Here is a 20,523-nt window from a genome sequence, read left to right on the forward strand (position 1 = left end):
GAGAACTCCTTTATTCTTATTAAAAAGTATCTGTATCAAAGAAAAACCATATAATCTCAGAATTTTAATAGATTCCCAGGGGAGAAATTATTACTTCTTTGGCTTTTAAAATTAAATATGAGTATGAGTTCTAAAGAGAAGACTAAGAGCTTTCCTATAATAGCTAGGTTTCAGGAAACCTGAGTGTGAATCATATTTTTAAAATAGCATCCTATTTTAAAGGCACTGGGAAATATGACTTTTTCAATGAAAACCTGTAACAAATCTCTAAATATGTTTAACATCTGCTTGTAACATAAGAGATTACCTTCTGACTTATTTCCTTGATACCTATTTTTTTTTTTTTTTAATGCTAAGTATTCTGGATGCAGGGCTTCTCAGGTGGCACTAGTGGTCAAGAACCGGCCTGCCAATGCAGGAGGCAGAGACACGGGTTCTATCCCTGGGTTGGAAAGATTCCTGGAGGAAGAAATGGTAATCCACTCCAGTATTCTTGCCTGGAGAATCCAATGGACAGGGGGGTCTGGGAGACTACAGTCCATAGGGTTGCAAAGAGTCAGATATGACTGAAGTGACTAAGCATGCAGGCATTCTGGATCGGGATATCCTCGTAGACACCTGAAAGTATTCCAGAAAGGGATGTGTCCATGTGACCCTCTGCATCATTCAGGCAACAAGCTTCAAGTGCCAAAAGCAGTGTGACTTGATATCGGAGTTAGAAAGCTGGTGCTTACCAAAATGTCTATTTCCAATGCCATGAAATCAGAATTTTCTGTAATCTACCTATTTAACACGTTCCCTGGGTAATTCTCTTATTTAAAAAAAACTATTTACTTATTTTTAGCTGTGCTGGATCTTTGTCGCTGCACAGGCATTTCTTGGGGCAAGTGGGGGCTACTCCCTAGTTGTGGTGTGCAGGCTTCTCGCTGCAGTAGCTTCTCTTGTTGTGGCTCCCTGGCTCTAGAGCACAGGCTTAACAGTTGTGACACAGGGGCTTAGTTGCTCTGTGGCATGTGGGATCTTCCTGGATCAGGGTTGAACTTTGTCTCCCTCACTGGCAGGATTATTTATCACTAAGCCACCAGAGAAGCCCTCCCTGGGTAATTCTTAAGCACGCTGAAGTTTGAGGATCACTACTCTAAGAGACTCAGACCCTCTGTGTAATCAACACCGATCTATGCGAGGTCACAAGTAGTTTTGCCCCATTTCCAAGATGGTGGCAGGACCTCAGGGCACTGGGGAAAAGCTTGTGGCCTTTCTTATAATTTCACTAATTGTCATTCTAATAAAAAATTCCATAATTAGCTAACCTTCTTTTCAGTTGGGCTTCCCTGATAGCTCAGTTGTTAAGAATTCGCTTGCAATGCAGCAGATCCTGGTTCGATTCCTGGGTCAGGAAGATCCACTGGAGAAGGGATAGGATACCCACTCCAGGATTCTTGGGCTTCCCTTGTGGCTCAGCTGGTAAAGAATCTGCCTGCAATGTGGGACACCTGGATTTGATCCCTGGGTTGGGAAGATCCCCTGGAGAAGGCTACCCACTCCAGTATTCTGGCCTGGAGAATTCCATGGACTGTACAGTCCATGGGGTTGCAAAGAGTCGGACACGACTGAGCAACTTTCACTTTTCTTTTCTATTTAAGGCTGTTATTCCTGAAAGAGGAAACACTTTAAATGGTGTCCATTATTTTTACCTTAGACTGAAAGAGTAAAACAAATCTCCTTTCTTGAGGAGGACATGCGAGAGTTGAAGGTTTATGATGTATAAGGAGAGGGTTATTGTGGAGAGAACTGAAAGCCATAGAAAGAGTTGGGAGCCCCTAAAAATAACATTATTTTTACGTTTAACCTAGACTTGACACAGAATGCCCTGCCAGGCTTCATTTTTAGATGGTTTTAGAGTTGTAGGGAACTTAAAATTTATGATTTTGCTATTGAGAAGTCTTAGAAGAGAAAGGACATAGAATGGTCTTATAGTGACATGGAACTCTACTGGGGAGATTGTAGCCACATCTAGGCTTAGTTCCAGAGCACTGTGATTGATTAATGATGTCTGCCTTGGTTGCAGAAATGTAAGTGGTACATGTGCTACTTATTTGTTGTCCTTAATTTAGAAAAAGCCTGTATAGGTACAGACTGAAGCAGTGATGCTGTCATGACACCATTAGAGTACACAGGATACAATACCTCTGAAGAAAGGAGATAATCAAGAGTGCCATCCTTCATGTTATTCAATGCTTCATCACTTGGAACAAAGACAGTGTATGGTCCACCAACCCCATCTTCATTTAAGGCATGTCCCACACTGGTTTTCTGTGTTTAAGAAATGAAAATTTGTATCTGTAACCTATCTCAGATAGATACATGAATTCCCCAGAAAGTATTTATAATTGATACCCCCTGCTAATTTTATTGTACCAAGGACTAGAAATAAAAAACTTTCTAGGAGTTCGTGAAAAGTACATACCTCTAACAAAGATCTGAACTTGCTGTATCTTGGTTGTAGCATGGTCATTATGGTTTGCTAAAAAGAGACATTTTGCTTAAAGTTCAGTACAAAAAAGGGAGGTGGTTTAGGAAACAGCTGCTTTAACATGAAAAGACTGATGACAGGATTTCATGGAAGTGTGGACATCTATGGGCTTCCTCAGTGGCTCAGAATCATCTGAATCTGCCTGCAATGCAGGAGACCTGAGTTTGATCCCTGAGTCAGGAAGATCCCCTAGAGAAGGTAATGGCAATCCAGTCCAGTATTCTTGCCTGGAGAATTGCATGGACAGAGGAGCTTGGTGGACCACAGTCCATGAGGTAAAAGAGTTGGACACGACTGAGTGACTAACACTTTCACTTTTCTGATGGAAAGCTAAGGGTAAATAAAGAGGAAAGTGGACATCTATAAAAGGATCTGGCTGACCACAACACATTATACATGTGCTTCCTGTGTTTATTTCAACAGTAGTTCAGATCTGCATGTTCTGAAAGTCTTTGCATGCTAAGTCACTTCAGTCATGTCTGACTCTTTGCAGCGCTGTGGACTGTAGCCCGCCAGGCTCCTCTGTCCATGGGATTCTCCAGGCAAGAATATTGGAGTGGGTTGCCACGCCCTCCTCCAGGGGACCTTCCCAACTCAGGGATCAAACCTGCATCTCTTATGTCTCCTGCGTTTGGCAGGCAGGTTCTTTGCCACTAGAGCCACCTGGGAAGCCCCAGGATAGTCTTTGGCCATCATCAAATAGATTAGAGGGAATGAATTTTATCACAGGGAAGATACGCCTTCCTCCATAATGCACAAGGGATAAATTTATGTGACAATTGGTCTGAGTTATCAGGTGTGTCTATGAAAAAGATCACAAAATCAACCTCTTTCCTACACCTGCTGCTGCTAAGTCACTTCAGGCGATGCCTTTCTCTTTCTCCACAGAGGTGTCAGAATTCTACTAAAAACAGAAATACAAGCCCATGGTGCTGGCTTGCATTTCTTCATGAACATGACTCTCTGAGGAACAAGGGAAGATGGATTTGACTTGACATTACTTTTACCTGAAGTTCTCACCTCAGTATTGCTCTCAAACGTGGGCACCGCCTTGTCCATGGCTCTGTCGAGGATATGCAAGAGCCCGTTGGAAGCAAGTATATTCCCTTGTATAATTTTTACCGTCTTTTTGCCTCCATAGAGTTTAAGCTTTAGCTGATTGTCCTAAAACACCAAGGAAAAATAAAACTAAATTAATGTGTGTCCTTGAAAATCGAGCACTGGATTAGAAGAAGTCTTAAGTGCTTGGGTTCTGTCATTTATTGGCTGTATGATCTTGGATAAGTTCCCTAACCTAAAACGTGGATGATGGTTTCTGCCCCATTGAATTCACAGGTCTTTCCTTGAGCTCAAATGAGATAACATATGAAGTCACTTCTGACTATCAATGATTGCTAAATGGGAATAAGGAATTACTGTATAGTCTCCCCCCAAAAGACGGCAAGCTACAAAGGGACCCCAAACTCTTCAATTTATTGTAAACTCATTACTTACCTACTTTAGTGTTTCAGACAGAAGAGGCACACAATAAAAAATATGTGCTGAATGAATAGGTAAATGAATGAATACATGTCCTTGTGAGAAAGGAAACCACATCTGCATCCATACATCCACTCATCTATCCATCCACCCACCCACCCACCCACCCATCCATGCATCCTTATACACACAGTACAACATACTGGTTAAGGGTTCAGGCTTTGGGGGACTTCCCTGGGGATCCAGTGGTTAAGAATCAGCCGTCTAATGCAAAGGGTGCAAGTTTGATCTCTGGTTGGGGAACTAAGATCCCATACGTTGCAGGGCAACTAAACCGGCACATCACAATGACAGAAACTCTGTGTATCATGACAAAGATCCCACACACTGCAACAAAAACCCAGGGCAGCCAAAAAAAAAAAGTTACAATGATTCACGTTTTGGGATCAGGCAGACCTGAGTTTGAATCGTGCCTTTGGCCCTTATTGTGTGACCTTTCAGTTTTCCCACTGGAAAAACGTTCACGGGATTGTTGTGAGCCTTAAATATCACAAATAGAGATTTACCCCAGTATCTTGCATGTACTAAGTGCTCACTGATCTATCAACTATTGATATTTGGTGAAATGCAACCAGATAGGTCATAACCACCCCCCAACCCCATCCCCTGCCACCACTGTCTGTTGATTGACCATGTGCCCTTCAGCTCAGTAAAGTCACAAAAAATTATTTTAAAAACAAACAAAAGAGAATTAACGGCATTAGGAGAGATGGAGTGTTGAGTTGGAGAGGGTGGATACTTGGCCACCTAAAACAAACAATCCATTTCCTTTTCTAAGATGAGTGCTGATCTGGCTTTGTGCTGATGCTTCTAGGAAATGGGTTTACTGTCAGTTTTCTCCTTCCTGCTGGCAGTTGAATGATGGTTGCCTTGAAAACTAATTCAGACCAGGGCAAAATCACTTTACAATCCCATTTCTGTTAACAGTGCATCGCCTGCACCTGACCCTTTCCAGTGTTGGCTCTTTGTTTTTGTCCTAGGTAGGGAAGTACTGTGACAAATGAGGAACAAGGAAAGAAGTTCTTCATAACCTTTCATGACCCCTGGACACCAAGAGAGCGCCCGCTGTGGCCATCGACTCAGTGGACGCTGTGGTTCGGAGAGTGAAGATCAGAGAGCCCCTTACCTTATCTTCACTGAAGATCTCTCCGGACTTCCCCGTCAAAGTATAGAAGGTGTCTGTGTTGTTCAATTGCTCAGTGCTCATCTGCCCAGCAATTATATGGAGTTTCACAAAGTACTGAGCAGCTTTGTTATCCAGCAAAAATTCATTTACCTGAGAAAAGAAAGCCTATTTCTTCCATCTCTATGGAGGTTTGGAGGAGAAAAATGAGGTTTGGGACTCAGGCTATGACTTGTTCATCATCAAGAACATCAAAGTGAGTGTACAACTTGAGTCTGGGCTCTTTCAGGTACAGACGACTGTCCCAGAGTTAAACTCCCCTGGGCCAGGTCGTAAAGGGGGCAGAAATTTGGAGAGTGGGAGCTGATACATGGTACGCTCTCAAACTCTGGGGCCTGCTCTAGCAGGGAACCAGGGGGGAGCACTGGGGCCAGAAGGACCAAGGTGGGTGGCAAGAGTCAAGGAATCAGTCATCTTGAGCCCAAGAATCAGTTGGGAATGAAATATGAAGTTGTGTAAAAAAACAGGTAGAGTGGACAAATAGAGATTTTGAATAGAAAAATTAAGAATTTTTAAATCCACTGGACCAAATGGACACTTTGTCAATATTATATAATCAACAATCATTCAACAGAGACCTTTCTTAATCCTGTGTAAATTCAATCTCTATATTAAACAGGCGATCACATGCAAAGTGTCTAGCACAGGCACCTTCAACATCCACTAGCTCTCCTACCCCACAGGGGAGATGTGAGTGCATCTTCAGAGATTAATGACATATTCATCTTGGGCAGATGAATGGCGGTGGCATATTAGGAGGAGAGAGTCTGAAACTCTCTGGGTGTTGATTTAATTCAGCACACATTACAATCACAAAATATCTTGGATTAAGGTAAACCAATTCCATATAAATCAGTATGTTCACTACCTACGCTAAACCGTATCTAACTATGGCGCTGATACTACCACAATGGGGCACCTCCACCGGGTACTGTGGGTTTCATTCCCACTGGTGGGCATTATCTGAGATAGCGGCTGCTCCCATTGAAGACTACACTTCTCTTCTAGTTTCCTCTATCCTTGTTGCCATTTATGGTGATTTTAAAGAAACAAATACCTAGCTGGTACGTAAGTTTAATTCCTCCTGTGGTGAGTGAGCAGTTTTGCATAAAGCAAATCTTATTTAGCATGTGACAGCAGCTGAGAACCCTTAGGGATTACCCTTGAGGGGTAATGATTGGAAGAGGGCACTGGGGGGTCTTGTAGGGAGCTGCAAATGGTCTTGCTAGATACATGTGACGGTTCATTGAGCTGTGCACTCCTAATCGGTATACAATCCCTAAAGGTGTCATATTTTACAAAAAGTTTACAAAAGAAATTGCCATCCTTGTCATCAGTAGATTTAATTTTAATGGAGGTTTCCTACTTTAGATAAAGAGGATACTGTCTACTAAGGTTTTTTTTTTTTTGCCTTAGCTCCTATTTATAAAATAAAGTTATTTTAAATACTTACATTGAATCCTTTTAATCCCTTGTCTGTCGGCAACAGCACAGTAAATGGTCCCAGGTTACTCAGTGGCCAGGCATAGGCTTTGTCTTAGGAGTCGAAATACACAAAGAAAGAAAACAGCAAATGGGTCAGTGGCACATGAGGAGTAAAATCAGGCAATGGCCCTTGTGGTCCACTTAGACCTTCTGACTCCTGAGTTTCTCTGTTCTAACCGGTATTATGCAGGCCCTAGAGGAAGTGAGATGCTAAGAATGTGAAATGTTCCTCACAACTGTGTGATTTTCCCTGCAACCACAGTCTTGGCTCAAAGATACCCTGGGATGAGAAGCTCTTTGAGGGTCATGTGACAAAAATCATTGGCCACCTTCTGCCCCTATGCCTGACTTTTCAAGCTGTTACCATCTTAGTGAGTAAAGATGTAGCTCTTGTTTCATCCAGGAGATGGAAGAGCTCAGAAGAGCCTCATGCTTGGTTTAACACTTTGCGGCTGCCATTGTGACATGCTCAATACTTTTTGAACAAAGAACCCCTGTCTTTTCATTTGTACTGGGCTCTACCAGTTTCATAGCTGGTCTTGTTTCCATGTTCCTGGGGAGCTGGGACAGCAGGCTGGGCTCTGTGCTCTCACACACGAGACCACGTGTCCTAGCACCTTGTAGGCCAGGCAGGTGAAGGGTGACTGGGCTTTGTCCAGAGAAATGCCTGAGGGTCTATACAGCCTGCAAAGGACACTGCCCCCTTTGTCTGCTCTCACTGATATTCTAAAAGCACAGAGAGGAAGGAGGGAGATCCCAGAGGCCCACCAGTGATGCCAGACTGCCCATGGGGTGTCTTGCAAAGAGCAAGCTGTTTGTGTAGGATGCATGTTATCTGCCTTGAGAACACAGCACCGATCCATGCAGAACACTTTCTTCCCTGTCTGTGCTCTTTCTGGGAAATCGTGCTTGCTGACTGGTCAGTTCTAGAGACTGATATGTTAAAGATTTGTTTGATTGCTCAAGCCCATTTTCTGTTGATCAGCAAAATTTGTGTCTTGTTGAAAATCTTGTCTAATGCTGTAATCGGCTCTATTTCATATGTGAGGGAGGGGTAATGACCTCTTGGGGGCTTTTGGACATGCAGGAGGGTGTTTTTGGCTGTCACCTTGTCCAGGGGCTGTTGGAAAATGCGTCACTCTAGATTGTTAGTGGTTCGGGTGGGAAAGGATGCTAAACACCCAGCGATGAGTGAGACGGTCGGTCACGTGCCATCAAGACTATGCCCCACATTCAAACAGCACCTCCACTAAAGAGCATGAATACCGCCTGCCAGTATTACCTGTCAACGTTGTTTCCCATCTGGAGGACCCATAAGGTCAAGGGAAAGAGGATGGTATCCATCCTGACGTCTGTAGCTGCCTATCTCACTGCTGTTGCAGACCTATTACTCAGTGGTGACTCCAGGACCTTTGCCTCAGCTGCTGCACTACTGGATCTCTTGGCACTAACTCCTGTCTCCTTGGGACATCTGTCTGTCCATTTCCTTCCACTTGCCCTTCCTAGAAAGGGCTGATCCTGCTAGATAAGAGGCTTGCCTATCCTGCACACCCCTTTCTGAGTGATTGTGTGTCTCAGATATCCTTGCCCACCAGAAGGCTGCCTTTTCTGTGGAAATGTGCACCCATGCCTGCATACCCAGGAGCGAGATGAAAGAGGTCAGCCTTCCTTGCCATTTTCCTCTGGGTTCGGTGTTTAATTCTCTGAGTCGCTCCATGATGTTTCCATAACAGGTTGAGCCATCGCCTATGTAACCTTTCCGACAAGTGCATCTACAGAGAGGGTGAAAACACATTTTCAGGGTCCCAAAGTCATTGGATGTTGAGATCATACAGTTCAAACCTCTCACTGTGCGGAAGGGGAAGATGATGCTCAGAGAGGGATAGAGACAAGGCCAGAAGAGTGGGATAAACACAGGTGAGCCTTCCTAATGTTCTGGTTAACACACAGCAGCCCACAAGAAATGGATACTTAATACATTATGTGCGTATATGTAAACATTGCTTCCCTGGTGGCTCAGATGGTAAAGAATCTGCCTGCAATGCAGGAGACTTGGGTTTGATCTCTGGGTTGGGGAGATCCCCTGGAGAAGGGAATGGCAACCCCCTCTAATAGTCTTGCCTGGAGAATTCCATGGACAGAGGAGCCTGGCCGGCTACACTAGATTTCTTTGTATACTCTTTGTTTTCAATATTTTTTCTAAGCATGAGCAAGAGCAAACTCAGGGAGATAGTGGGGACCAGAGAGGCCTGGCATGCTGCAGTCCCAGGGGGTTGCAAAGAGTCAGACATGACTTAGCAACTGAATAACAACATGACCAAAAGCCCATGTACATCAGAACCATTAGGACTTGCTATAAATGTAGGGTCTCGGTCTCTACTGCAGAAGCACAGGATCAGAATAAGCTGCTGAAGCTGGCCTCAAGTAAAGAGTCAGAGCTGCGGAGCTGCTTGAAAGCTTCTTCCCCTCCTCTTCCTTTCTGAGATCTCTGCTCAACCTAGGGGAACCTTCCTAGGGGAACCTTCCTTGATTTTCCATCCCACCCCCACTTGGTACATCATATCCCCCTTAGTGTGCCATGTAGCTCGTGGCACCAAGTGGCTCTTTTCTGCAGCACCAGTTCCAGTTGTAATTTTATCCTCATCTGAGTGCTTATTTGATTAAGATATATTTCCCCTTCTGATTTGAGAAAAAAGTGAGGACAAGGGCAATGTGTGTATTCATTCATTCTTATAAACCCAAGATCCAGTGCAAGCTTTGGTCCATAGTAGGTATTTAATGAATAGTTGTAAAATAAACAGAAATACATAAACAAGGAAAGTCACAGAATTTTATATAATAGTTTAGGTTTGCAAAAGAGAAATGGAATTAAAGATGTACTAGCAGTGGTGTCCTGGTAGATGTTAAACACCCAAATCTCCAGGGGAAAAAATAGCTCTGATTTGCAGCCTTTGACAATTTCCATGGTTCACACTCCCACCTCGGCCAATCTCAAACTACCATGACACTAACCAGCCAGCAAGTTCCTGAGAATTTAATCATCGGCTCTCAGGACTCAATAAGCCCTAGCTTTAGCAAACCACTGCTCCCTAGCAAAGACTGGCTGGCGGCTGGCTGAAATTGGCATGGTGCTTAGAAAGGTGACATTCACCAGGATCTTGGCGATAAGTGAGAAACAGGAGATGGGGAAGAACAATTCAGAGAGGAGAGATGCAAGGGTGCTGTGAGCAAGCATACCACAGGTATGACTCATGTGTAGAACAATTTCAAAGAACAATTAGACCCTTGCTAATCCAGTTATGTTTCTAAATCAGTCCCATGGCACAAAGATATATGTCTTCAATGTTTGCTGAAAAAATGTTTCTGAACAAATCCCTTGCTTGGATTGCTGCAATGACTCCCTAATTGGTCTTTCTGACCTGAGTTTCCCTCCCATTAAGTCAGTCTTCCACACAAGCCCTGGGTGGTCTGTCCTAGATGGCAATCTGGCATCTCTGCGCTTAATTCTCTCAGGGGCTCCTTTTGTCTATAACAGGGGTCCCCAACCTCCAGAATCTAAGCCTGATGATCTGAGGTGGAGTTGATGTCATAATAATAGAAATAAAGTGCACAATAAATGCAGTGTGCTTGAATCATCCTGAAACCACCCCCGTGCATGGAAAAGTTGTCTTCCATGAAACTGGTCCCTGGTGCCAGACAGGTTGGAGACTTCTGATCTATGGGATATAGTTTAAGTGCTTAGCAGGCATTCAAGACTTCAAAGAGGGGAATCTTGCTTATGTCTCCTTCCTGCTGTTCACGCAAAATTCTAGCAACAATTTGCTTTTTTTTCTAGACTGTTCTGTTATTCTCAGGTGGGTGTCCTGCCAGGACCATTCTCATAGCTCAGGTGTGACCTGCTCTGGGCAGCCTTACCTGACCTCCCAACACTTACCCCACAGAAGCATCCTGTCGGTACCTCTACCACAACCATTCCTACCAGAATGGCCTCGTCAGGTTGTTTCCCCCTCTGTTAGCTGGAAGCTCTCCTAGAATCTGGATCCCACCTTATTTCTTCTCCCTGTATTCCAGCACCTGGGACAGTGCCTCATTGTTGAACCAATTATTTTCGAAGTACCTACTGAAATCTAGAAACTGTGCTAGGGGAGAAGGCTATAAAGACAATAACAACAGATATCTTGCTCTTTTAGCATCATGTTGTTGTAAATGAGCCTGAAAACAAATAATTGATGATGACATGATAAAGATTACTTAACATATTTGGGCCCCAGTTTGCTCATCTGTGAAATGGGTTTACTAACAACATTAGGGCTACTGACAAAAGAGACAATGCATGGGTCATCTTCTATGACTAATGCAGCATGATTTGGAATATTCTGCATAGACTGATTGCCACATCAAGAAGGCATAGACTAAATAAATCCCTCTTCTGGGTGAACTAAATTACTGATGGCCCCATATTTTATCAATGTCACTCAGCCAGCCTTTAACCTAGGCTTCATCCCTGTTGAGGCTCCCTGGTGGCTAAAGAATCCACCTGCCATGCAGGAGATGTGGGTTCAATCCCTGGGTTGGGAAGATCCCCTGGAGAAGAAAATGGCAACCTACTCCAGTATTCTTGCCTGGGAAATCCCACAGACAGAAGAGCCTGGTAAGTTACTGTCCATGGGGTTGCAAAAGGGTCAGACATGACTCAGTGACTAAACAATGACAAAAACAACTTCCCAGCTGAGGATAGTTTTCATTTGAGGGTGGTAGTCAAGGAGACTTTTTAGTGACACACAGACCCCTAACATTGATGATTAGTTCCACTGACATTCTAGACACAAGTTTTAATGCAACTTCTATTATTCTGATGTTCCAGTTTCATTTTTCTATTTTATCTTCTCAAATGCAGAAGAAATAAAATGTTTAAAGTGTTCTGCTCAAGTTTTCTCAGAAGATAGTACAAAATGTGTAAGCTGGCCAGTGCTGTGGTCACTGTCAGAACCTGGGTTTCAGCACAGGACGTGCTCTGCGAATGTGTGTGTGCCTGTGTGTACGTCTGGGAGGGGTTTGTGTGTGCGTGGTGTGTATGGAGTGCTTTCTGTGTGCCAGGTTCCTCTCAGAGATGGATGAATGCAATCTTATTTAATCCTCATCCCAGCCCTGCTTGGAGGCTAAAGTTTTCCCCTTTTGTGACAGAAGAAACAAGTCAGAAAGGTTAAGGGAGGTGGCAGAGCTGGGTTTGAACCCAGGGGTTCTGATACCCATGCTCTTTCTCTTTCCACAGAGTGTACAGATCCATTTACTTGCCCAGAAAGAACACAGTGACCATCAAACCTGGGAAAAATCCACCCATTCAAGACCCATATATAAAAGGTATGTTAGAGGAAGCACAGAAACTGTTCTATGTCTACCGTGGCTCTGAGCTCACTACAGCAGAATGGGCTTTTTGCAGATGGTGGTGACAATGAGAACCAAGACTAGCCTTGAGATGCAAGCCTCTGCCTCGGAGACAAAAAGACTTGGGTTCTAGCCTTAGTTCACCCACTGATAAAACATAACACAGCTGAAGAGGAGTTTCCAGAACATTCTGTCATGAATCTTCATGACAACTGTATGAAGCAGACATCACCGCTTGTTTTATAGATGGAAGAACTGAAGCCAGAAAGACTACATCATGTTCCCAAGGTCATGAATCTGACAGATACCAATGTGGAGACTTCAACCCAGGTCTTTAAATTCCAAGTACCATCTTCCCACCAGGGAAACTGTGCCTGTCTCAGGAATTTTCATGCAAATATTTTTTACTCAAGGTAAACCCCTTCTTTTGAAACCTGGAGTCCAGAAAACACCACTTTCATATGTTCACATTCCCCAGTTTTCACTTTCCCCTTTGTTTTGCACCACTGTCAAGCACTGTTTCATAGATGACATGTGCATTAGAGGTCACACTCCTGTCATTGCAATGGACATTCATTTTCCCAGTGGCAATGGCTTCATTCTCCCATGCTCTGACCACTTTACACCATGTTTTCAGATCAGGTCAATATTTCAGGGTGTCAAGATCACTATCAAGGAAATCATTATTGAACAATTCATTGATTATACAAAGACGTACTGAGCCTCTACTATGCTCCTTGCATTGTGCTATGTGGGGGTGGGAGTGGATGCAAGGCTGAATAAGACACACTTCCTGCCCTTCAAGGACATTTTGGCATTGACTGGCCACCACCTCCCCCTCTTGGAAACACCGTGGTGGAACTGAAAAGACTTACTTGGTTTGGCCTGGTGCGATGGTGGTGCAGTCTGCATGCGTGTGGCAGGGGTTGTTAGATTCACACACATCGGTCATACTGCATCCCACTCCAGGGACAAAGTTGCGGTAATGTTGCTTACACTCGCAGTAAGCCTTCAGCAGATGGGAAGAGAACAGAATGGTTTTCATTAGTCACTTAGGCTGACATTCTTAAATTCCTGTCTTTATCCTGGCATGCAAGCTGACTTGGGGTAGGTCTAAAGCATGGGCTGAAATTAAAATTCATCATTGTATCTAAAATTGGAAATCATGTTTTCTCATCCATTTGGGAATTCATACACTTTGTAATTCACCTTTCAGTTTCCTGGTTTGCTAACCCTGGGCCTCCCTGGTGCCATATTTCCTGCTTTTAGATTTAGATGGTGGAGATCGACATTCAGATGTATTATTTCTCTAAAATAGTGGTTTTCAACTGGGAGTCTCAACCCAAGGGACCTTGGTAATGCTTGGAGACATTTTCGATTGTAACAACAGGAGAAGGGGCCAGTGTCATGAGAGGCCAGGGATGCCGCTGACCATCCTGCAATGTACAGGACACTCCTTACAACAAAGAGGTCTCAGGTTCAAAGTGTTAATCATGCCCAGGTTGAGGAATGACTTGCTCTGGAAAAATGAATGTGAACAATGTTTCTGTGTGAACGATGTTTCTAAGACTTGAAAATATGCCTGGGGACTTTTTTTTTTTTTAAGGGACGAGATATATTTTTAATCTCACTCCCTAGGTACAGGGCCTTGATTCACAATGTAACATGACTTTTCCCACGAGGGATCTCATTTAGAAGATGGGAATTCAGCCCTTTGAATTTCTTGCCAACCCGCCTCAGAAATCGATAGCAGAAATGTTGTGAGATGTATTCTTCTTCTTAGAGATGAGATCCGGTGGATTCTTTGCAGGGCACTCTAGGAGCATCCCCAGGGCATGCAGATGAGACTGCTGGGGACCTGTGGCTGGTTTTGGTCAGGCACTGAAGCCTTTCCTTTCCCTCAGGCAGCTGTAGTCTCCTGTATGGATGGATTTCCTCCACTGGGCACTTCACGTGCAATTATGGCTGCAGTAAGTGAAGTGAAGTCGCTCAGTTGTGTCCGACTCTTTGCGACCCCATGGACTGTAGCCTGCCAGGCTCTGCTGTCCATGGGATTTTCCAGGCAAGAGTACTGGAGTGGGTTGCCATTTCCTTCTCCAGGGGATCTTTCTGACTCAGGGATCGAACCCAGGTCTCCCGCATTGCAGGCAGATGCTTTACCCACTGAGCCACCAGGGAAGATCACATGGCTGCAGTAGGCACCCACTATTTGGTGGGTAAATGAGATATTGGGGAAATGTATCTCTTATCAGGATTCTGCAGCAAAGGTCTCCTGACCAGGCTGAATTTTACGTGGCAAGGTCATGATGTGATTTAGAGAAACACATATGGCTTACTGCAGGGCATCTTCATTGCTCCCTACAAATCTGTCCATGCTGCCTAACATTTTATCAGCGTTTATCTTTTTTGGGGGGACAGTTTTTTGGTCCTTAGAGTCCTCTATCACTTTGAAAAGACATTAGAGAGAATGGAGGATTGTGGGCGAAAGTCAATTACATATTCACTTAACAGTTAACGATGAATTTCTTAGTCAAATTTGAGTCATATGTATGTATTTTGTCAGTCATCAAACGGGACGGGGATAGAAGAGACAGTGAAGTTTCGACTAGATAGCTGCGCAAAGGCAAGTTCAGAGGGTAGATTAGGGCTCACTGAGGTTGACCCCAAGCACGTGGGGGTCTGGCTGGGGAGGAAGCTCAACCTGAGCATGGAAAGGGAGAAGTGGGAGGGCATAGATGACAAATTACACCCTGGCACAGTTTGGCCTTCGGTGGGTGGTCCTCCTCCTGTTCGCGTCAGTTCCAGACACCCTTAGCTCACCTGTCCAGGCCCGCTGTATCTGCACACCGTGGACTCTGTTGGGCAGTTTCCGAAGTTAACCTGGCAGGGGTCCACCGGGAGGCACACCTGGCCGTCCCCATGGTAGCCTTCTTGACATGTGCACCTGTGCTGATTTGGTCCCAGGTAGGTGCACCGAGCATGAGGGTGGCAGATATTTTGTGAACACGGATTGATGGCTGGAGAAGCAATGACCAAATAAGGTGGTTACCACATGCAGGGAGGGAGAGGGGAAATCAACTGTGAGGGAGGGAGAGGGGAAATCAACCAAGTGAAAAGTGAAAGGCGCTCAGTTGTGTCCGATTCTTTGCGACACCATGGACTGTGTAGCCCACCAGGCTCCTCTGTCCATTATATTCTCCAGGCAAGAATACAGGAGTGTGTAGCCATTCCCTTCTCCAGGGTATCTTCCCAACCCAGGGATCGAATCCAGGTCTCCCGCATTGCAGGTGGACTCTCTACCGTCTGAGCCACCAGGGAAGCTGCACAGGCAACCTAACAGTTTCAAGAGAGAGTAAAAAACATTTCATCTTGCCTTCTGGATCACCTCCACCTACCAAATTGATTTATATATGCCTTGCAGGAATGATGGAGAAGGAAATGGCAACCCACTCCAGTACTCTTGCCTGGAAAATTCCATGGACTGAGAAGCTCCTCAGAGCCTCCTGGTAGGCTATAGTCCACGGGGTCGCAAAGAGTTGGACACGACTGAGTGACCTCAGATAACTACCAGTACTGTGATGATGTATTATTATGCCATGCTATGTGTGGATTTAAATATAAAGTGGCATGAAAGAAAGCACTAACATTTATAGAATTTATATGTACTGGCCCTTTTCTAAGCATTTGACATATAGAACTCAGTTAAGCCTTACAATCCTCTAGGGTAGTTACCACTATTATGCCCATTTCATAGACAGGAAAATGGAGGCACAGGCAGATTCAAGAATTCGTCCAAGGTCATGTTGTCAGTTAACAGGCAGATCTGGGATGTATACACAGATGGCCTGGTTCCAATAGCATATTCAGAACCGATTATAACCTCTCATGAAGTGAAAGAGCATGGAAAGAAGGGAGAAAGGAAGAAGCAAACAAAGTACATCCTATCCTAACACTGATTCAGGTAATATAAAGCAAAAACATATATATTTAAGGGATCAAACCTGGGTATCCTGCATTGCAGGCAGATTATTTACTGTCTGAGCCACTAGGGAAGCCCTAAAAATCTATAGATACACTTTGATAACAGGAGAAATGATCATTTATTGAAGAGCTACCACATGATGAGCATTTTGCCTAGAATTTTTAATATATATCATTCAATTGCACCGAGAAAAATAGAAGTGTTCATTGTGTTAATATTAAGAAGGCTGTGAGGCGTTTTTCTGATGAGGAATCTAACCATCTTAATGAATAAACCTGCAGGATGGAGGTTCTACTCACGCTCGCAGTGTTCGCCATCGCCTTTGTAATTGGGAAGGCATTTGCATTCTAGTTTGATTTCATCTTTGCTGGAAGGTGAGCATCTGGAATTTTCTGGGCAGAGCAAGGCTGCACATTCCGGGATGGCTGGAAAGGAAGATTGTTGAGGTAATTGCATTAGTAGTACAACCAGTTCTTAAAAAAACAACTCAACAAATACAATATTTCCTATTATTACAAAAGTGACCACAGATTCCTTGTAATAATTAAAAAAATACAGAATTTGTAAGGCAAAAATTAGCTGTCTTTTTAGTTTCATTCTCCTATCCCACTCTCAAAATAATCAATGGCAAAAACCAACATAATACATTTACATATAAGACATTTTTTAAACAAAATGGAATCCTGTTAAAATATTTAAGAACTTAATTTTTAATTTAACATTATGGAGGTATTTTGGAGAAGGCAATGGTACCCCACTCCAGTACTCTTGCCTGGAAAATCCCATGGACAGAGGAGCCTGGTGGGCTGCAGTCCATGGGGTCGCTAAGAGTCGGACACAACTGAGCAACTTCACTTTCAGTTTTCACTTTCATGCATTGGAGAAGGAAATGGCAACCCACTCCAGTGTTCTTGCCTGGAGAATCCCAGGGATGGAGGAGCCTGGTGGGCTGCCCTCTATGGGGTCGCACAGAGTTGGACACGACTGAAGCGACTTAGCAGCAGCAGCAGCATGGACGTATTTAAGGATGTACTTTGATCTCTAATGACTGCATAGTATTTTATAATATATCAACAGATGGTGCTTAGATGGCTTTTAAAAATGATAAAGAATCTGACATAAGGAGCCAGCTTGCAAAGCAAACAATTGGGACTGACACAGTAACACGGATGCTGCTAGAAGATATGACATGCCGGGGTCAGAGATAAAGGACAGTTTATCACTCACATCACCCACAGTAGCCAGAGGGTCAGCATTTTTGAACCAGTTCTTCCAAGCCCCAGTTCCCACCAGGCAATGCAAAGAGGGCCAGACTGAGACCTGAACAGGTGTCATTACAGAAGATGTGCCCTGACTTAGGGAAGTGAAATGCAGTTTTGTTCGTTTATCTTAAATAATAGGCAATGTTTTAGTTAGGGCCTGGGTAAGAGATAGAAATCACACAATTATTTAAACAGGGAAAGTTTTAGTATAAAGATTCATGAACAGATTAAAATGGCCCCTGAGAGTTAAAAAGAATTGGAAAGAATAAAGGGAGAAAAAGAGCCATCACTCCTCTTGGGTTAAGATCAGAGCAAGTCCTCCTCCCTCCAGAGCTGAGACACAGATGTCACTGGAAAGGAAAGGATCTTGGTCACTTCTATAGTGGAGAGGTTGCTGAGGTGTCCGATGGTGAGACTTATTGGACTCCATCCCTCTGGGGCTCCAGGGAAGATCATCCAAGGGGAGGTGCTAAGCCTTAGGGCTCCCCTGGCGCCTGGGCAGGCTGCTCACCTCAGGACGTTACTGGAAGTAGGAGCTGAGAAGCCCATGCTCTCAGAAGCATGGTGCACTCCTGTGTGTGAGTGGGGGCGGGGTGGCTTCAGGAGCCGGCGGGGTGGCTTCAGGAACCAGCTGTGTGGCATGAAGGTGGGTGGTCAGTTCTCCAGGTGGCCAGTCCTGCGGGGCCCCTGCTGTGGATGCGGCTGAGGGGAGGGTGTGCAGAACAGCACGCCTACTCCTGAACTGGGGCACCAGCCTCACTGTCCAGGACTCCTGGTTGATGCTGCTGCTGCCTGAGTCAATCACCAGACAAGGCATGCAGATATCAAATACTGGAGCATCCTAATCCCCGCAGGAAGCTAGTGCTGGAGAAATGTGCAGGGCTGAGCAGTGGAGCAAAATTGTGTTCTTCAGGAACCTGGTGAGCGTGCTAAGCCAGAAACAAGACAAGAAAACCCTTCCTCCTTTGGTGTCCCTTTAGCGCCCTCTATTGGTGAGGTTTCACATCTTGCTGGCAGGCAAATGAGAAATATTTCAAAGCCTACTTTATATTCACAGAGCAGGCAAGAAGGGTGAATTTGGAGCTGAGAGGCAATCCATTAACAGGCAGTAAGTGTGCGTGTATTTGCTCCCAAGGGAGGTCTTATATCTTCCAAGGCTGTTCGCTATGCAGACATCCTCAGAAAGATGTTGGAACAAAGGGTAGTCAGTGTATGACTCTCAGTTCAGTTGCTCAGTCATGTCTGACTCTTTGCAACCCCATGGACTGCAGCATGCCAGGCCTCCCTGTCCATCACCAGCTCCCAGAGTTTATTCAAACTCATGTCCATTGAGCCAGTGATGCCAAACAACCATCTCATCCTCTGTTGTCTCCTTCTCCCCCCGCCTTCAATCTTTCCCAGCATCAGGGTCTTTTCCAATGAGTCACTTCTTTGCATCAAGTGGCCAAAGTATTGGCGCTTCAGTGGCAGCATCAGTCTTTCCAATGAATATTCAGGACTGATTTCCTTTAGGACGGACTGGTTGGATCTCCTTGCAGTCCAAGAGACTCTCAAGAGAATCTTCTCCAATACCACGGTTCAAAAGCATCAATTCTTTGGCGCTCAACTTTATAGTCCAACTCTCACATCCTGGACCTTTGTTGGCAAAGTAATGACTCTCAAGATGTGCACAAATGTGAGGTACACATTTGTCTCCCAATACTGGCTGGCTGAATCAAAAATTCAGAGAGAGTATCTTACATTTAGGTCTTTTCCATTTTGAGTTTATCTTTGTGTATGGTGTTAGGAAGTATTCTAATTTATAATAGCTAGGACATGGAAGCAAACTAGATATCCATCAACAGATGAATGGATAAAGAAGCTGTGGTACATATGTACAATGGGATATTACTCAGCCATCAAAAGGAATGCATCTGAGTCAGTTCTAATGACATGGGTGAATCTAGAGCCTATTATACAGAGTGAAGTAAGAAAGAGGAAAACAAATATGATATATTAATGCATATATATGGAATCTAGAAAGATGGTGCTGATGAACCTATTTGCAGGGCAGCAATGGAGACGCAGTCATAGAGAACTGACCTGTGGACATGTGGGGAAGGAGATGGTGGAACTCATGGAGAAAGCAGCATGGAAACAGACATATTACCATATGTAAAATAGATAGCCATTGGGAATTTGCTGTATGATGCAGGGAGCTCAAACCTGTGCTCTGTGACAACCTAGAGGGGTGGGATGGGGAAGGAGGTGGAAGGGAGGCTCAAGGGGGAGGGGACATATATATACTTATGGCTGATTCATGTTGATGTATGGCAGAAACCAACACAATATTGTAAAGCAATTATCCTTCAATTAAGGTTAAAATTTAAAAAATTCATAGAGAATATCCCCTCACCTCTTCCATAAAGTCAAATTGTTGCTGGGAAGGGGCTGCCTTTTCAGAGTCACATTTCAATCCCCCCCTCCTTTGCATCCATGTGGGATTATATGACTTGCTTACATTGATGGAATATTGGCCATCCTATGTACCATTCTAGACTTTATAAGCAGCTCTTTCTCTACACTCTATCCCTCCTTCTGTGGCTCAGTGCAGAGCATTCTGAGGTTCTATAGACTGACAGACACACACAGTGGAAAGCTCTGGATCCCTAAACACCATGTGGTGGGAGCTGGTATCAGCCAGGAACACACACATCGGACTGCTACCTGAGTAAGAAATAAATCTCTGCCGTGTTAAGCCAGAGCATCCCCAAATTCTCAGGTCACAGTGTCCTTGATGTTTCCATGCCCTTCAGCCTTAGCCCGTCGGTGCCCTGGCAGCTGTCGCCTGCCTGCCGGGTGACTGCACTCCCATGCTGGTTTAGCAAACCAGCAAACTTCTCCCCTACCAAGCGGGCTGCCACCATACCTTCTCCAACAGGATTTGAACCCAGTCTTGGGGATGGCTGTCACCTTCTCTGTTATGCCCCATCAGCCCTGTGGTTTAATCTGTGTATTTATAGCCACTCTCCTATTACTAATTCTTTACATTAAACTTCCCTTGTTGCAATCACCCTGTGACCTCTATCTCTTGCTTGAGCCCAAGGGGATCAATTGTGTAGAGAATTTCAGTGACTTGAGTACCACCCAGCCCTTCATTATTTTGTGAACTTTG

General features: G+C 44.4%; 1 protein-coding gene across 1 annotated transcript in view; it reads right to left on the reverse strand.

Moving 5' to 3' along the window:
- STAB2 (stabilin 2) overlaps positions 1–20,523 on the reverse strand; it is a 169,621-nt gene that overhangs the window by 120,180 nt on the left and 28,918 nt on the right. Inside the window, exons 7-15 of the mRNA XM_010853421.1 lie at positions 16,407–16,532; positions 14,946–15,142; positions 13,001–13,134; positions 8,379–8,512; positions 6,709–6,791; positions 5,199–5,348; positions 3,554–3,697; positions 2,468–2,524; positions 2,188–2,313 (exon numbers count right to left, since the gene is read on the reverse strand). Of these exons, the coding sequence (XP_010851723.1) occupies positions 2,188–2,313; positions 2,468–2,524; positions 3,554–3,697; positions 5,199–5,348; positions 6,709–6,791; positions 8,379–8,512; positions 13,001–13,134; positions 14,946–15,142; positions 16,407–16,532 (1,151 nt within the window). The remainder of the gene's footprint in view (positions 1–2,187; positions 2,314–2,467; positions 2,525–3,553; positions 3,698–5,198; positions 5,349–6,708; positions 6,792–8,378; positions 8,513–13,000; positions 13,135–14,945; positions 15,143–16,406; positions 16,533–20,523) is intronic.

This window comes from Bison bison, unplaced genomic scaffold (genome assembly GCF_000754665.1).
Source record: "Bison bison bison isolate TAMUID 2011002044 unplaced genomic scaffold, Bison_UMD1.0 scf7180017864327, whole genome shotgun sequence".
NCBI classification, from domain to species: domain Eukaryota; kingdom Metazoa; phylum Chordata; class Mammalia; order Artiodactyla; family Bovidae; genus Bison; species Bison bison.